This window comes from Fonticula alba (assembly GCF_000388065.1).
Source record: "Fonticula alba strain ATCC 38817 unplaced genomic scaffold supercont2.4, whole genome shotgun sequence".
In the NCBI taxonomy this organism is placed as follows: Eukaryota; order Rotosphaerida; family Fonticulaceae; genus Fonticula; species Fonticula alba.
Genome location: NW_009242974.1, coordinates 1,907,576 through 1,908,360, shown reverse-complemented (window position 1 = coordinate 1,908,360; position 785 = coordinate 1,907,576). Strand labels below are relative to the sequence as shown.

Sequence of the window (785 nt, the reverse complement as noted above, 5' to 3'; positions counted from 1 at the left end):
TCGGTGAAGAGGCCATTTGGGCTGTTCTTGCAGAACTCGAGGTCCATGGGATGAGAGGGCGCGAGAGAGAGAGAGAGCCACTCGGTGCGAGGGCAAGGAGGGGGGGGGGGGGGAGAGAGAGAGAGAGGGCACACGCGCGAAGGAAGGTGGGGAGGTACACCGTGCAGGGCGGGAAGACGGACCGCATGGTGCACCGGCACGCGCAGCAGCCGTGTGTAGGGAACATGGGTAAGAAGCTGTTCGTCATAGATACGACACACAACGGGTGTCGACCTCAGAATGCGGAAGCAGGGATGTGCGGGATTGGGCAGTGCCAGGGAAGCGATGGCACAAGACTCGGCTCCGGCTGCCGGGTCTCCATGCACCCCTGAGCGGGCAGGAGGGAACCGAGCCAGCGACATACCAAAAGGACCGCCCGTGGGCGTTGACAACATGCGCCAGCAAGGCCTTGCGATTGGTGAACGCATGGCCATCAACCGGGCACACATAGCCAAGCATCGTCTGCAAGGGGGGCACCTGGCTGGGGTCGGTGCAGCGGATTCCATCGGCAACAGCGACCAGGGGCTCGGGCATCGGAACGGTGTTCGCCAGCTGGCACAGCTCCTCGGTCGAGGCGGTTTCGCTGGCTGTCAAGTAAACTTCGTCCAGATCGATCTGAGTGCATCAGGGCGACCAAGCCGAAGGGGGGAGATAATGAGTCAGGAAAAAGAGGCCGGGGGGAGGCTGCGGAAGAGGGGCAAAAGAGGTGCGCGCATGTGTGCATATGTGCTCGGGTGCGCGGGTGC

At 62.9% G+C, this 785-nt stretch overlaps 1 protein-coding gene across 1 annotated transcript in view; it reads right to left on the bottom strand.

Moving 5' to 3' along the window:
• H696_02955 (hypothetical protein) overlaps positions 1-785 on the bottom strand; it is a gene marked incomplete at both ends in the record, with an annotated part of 3,393 nt that overhangs the window by 2,061 nt on the left and 547 nt on the right. Inside the window, 2 exons of the mRNA XM_009496838.1 lie at positions 183-273; positions 404-654. Of these exons, the coding sequence (XP_009495113.1) occupies positions 183-273; positions 404-654 (342 nt within the window). The remainder of the gene's footprint in view (positions 1-182; positions 274-403; positions 655-785) is intronic.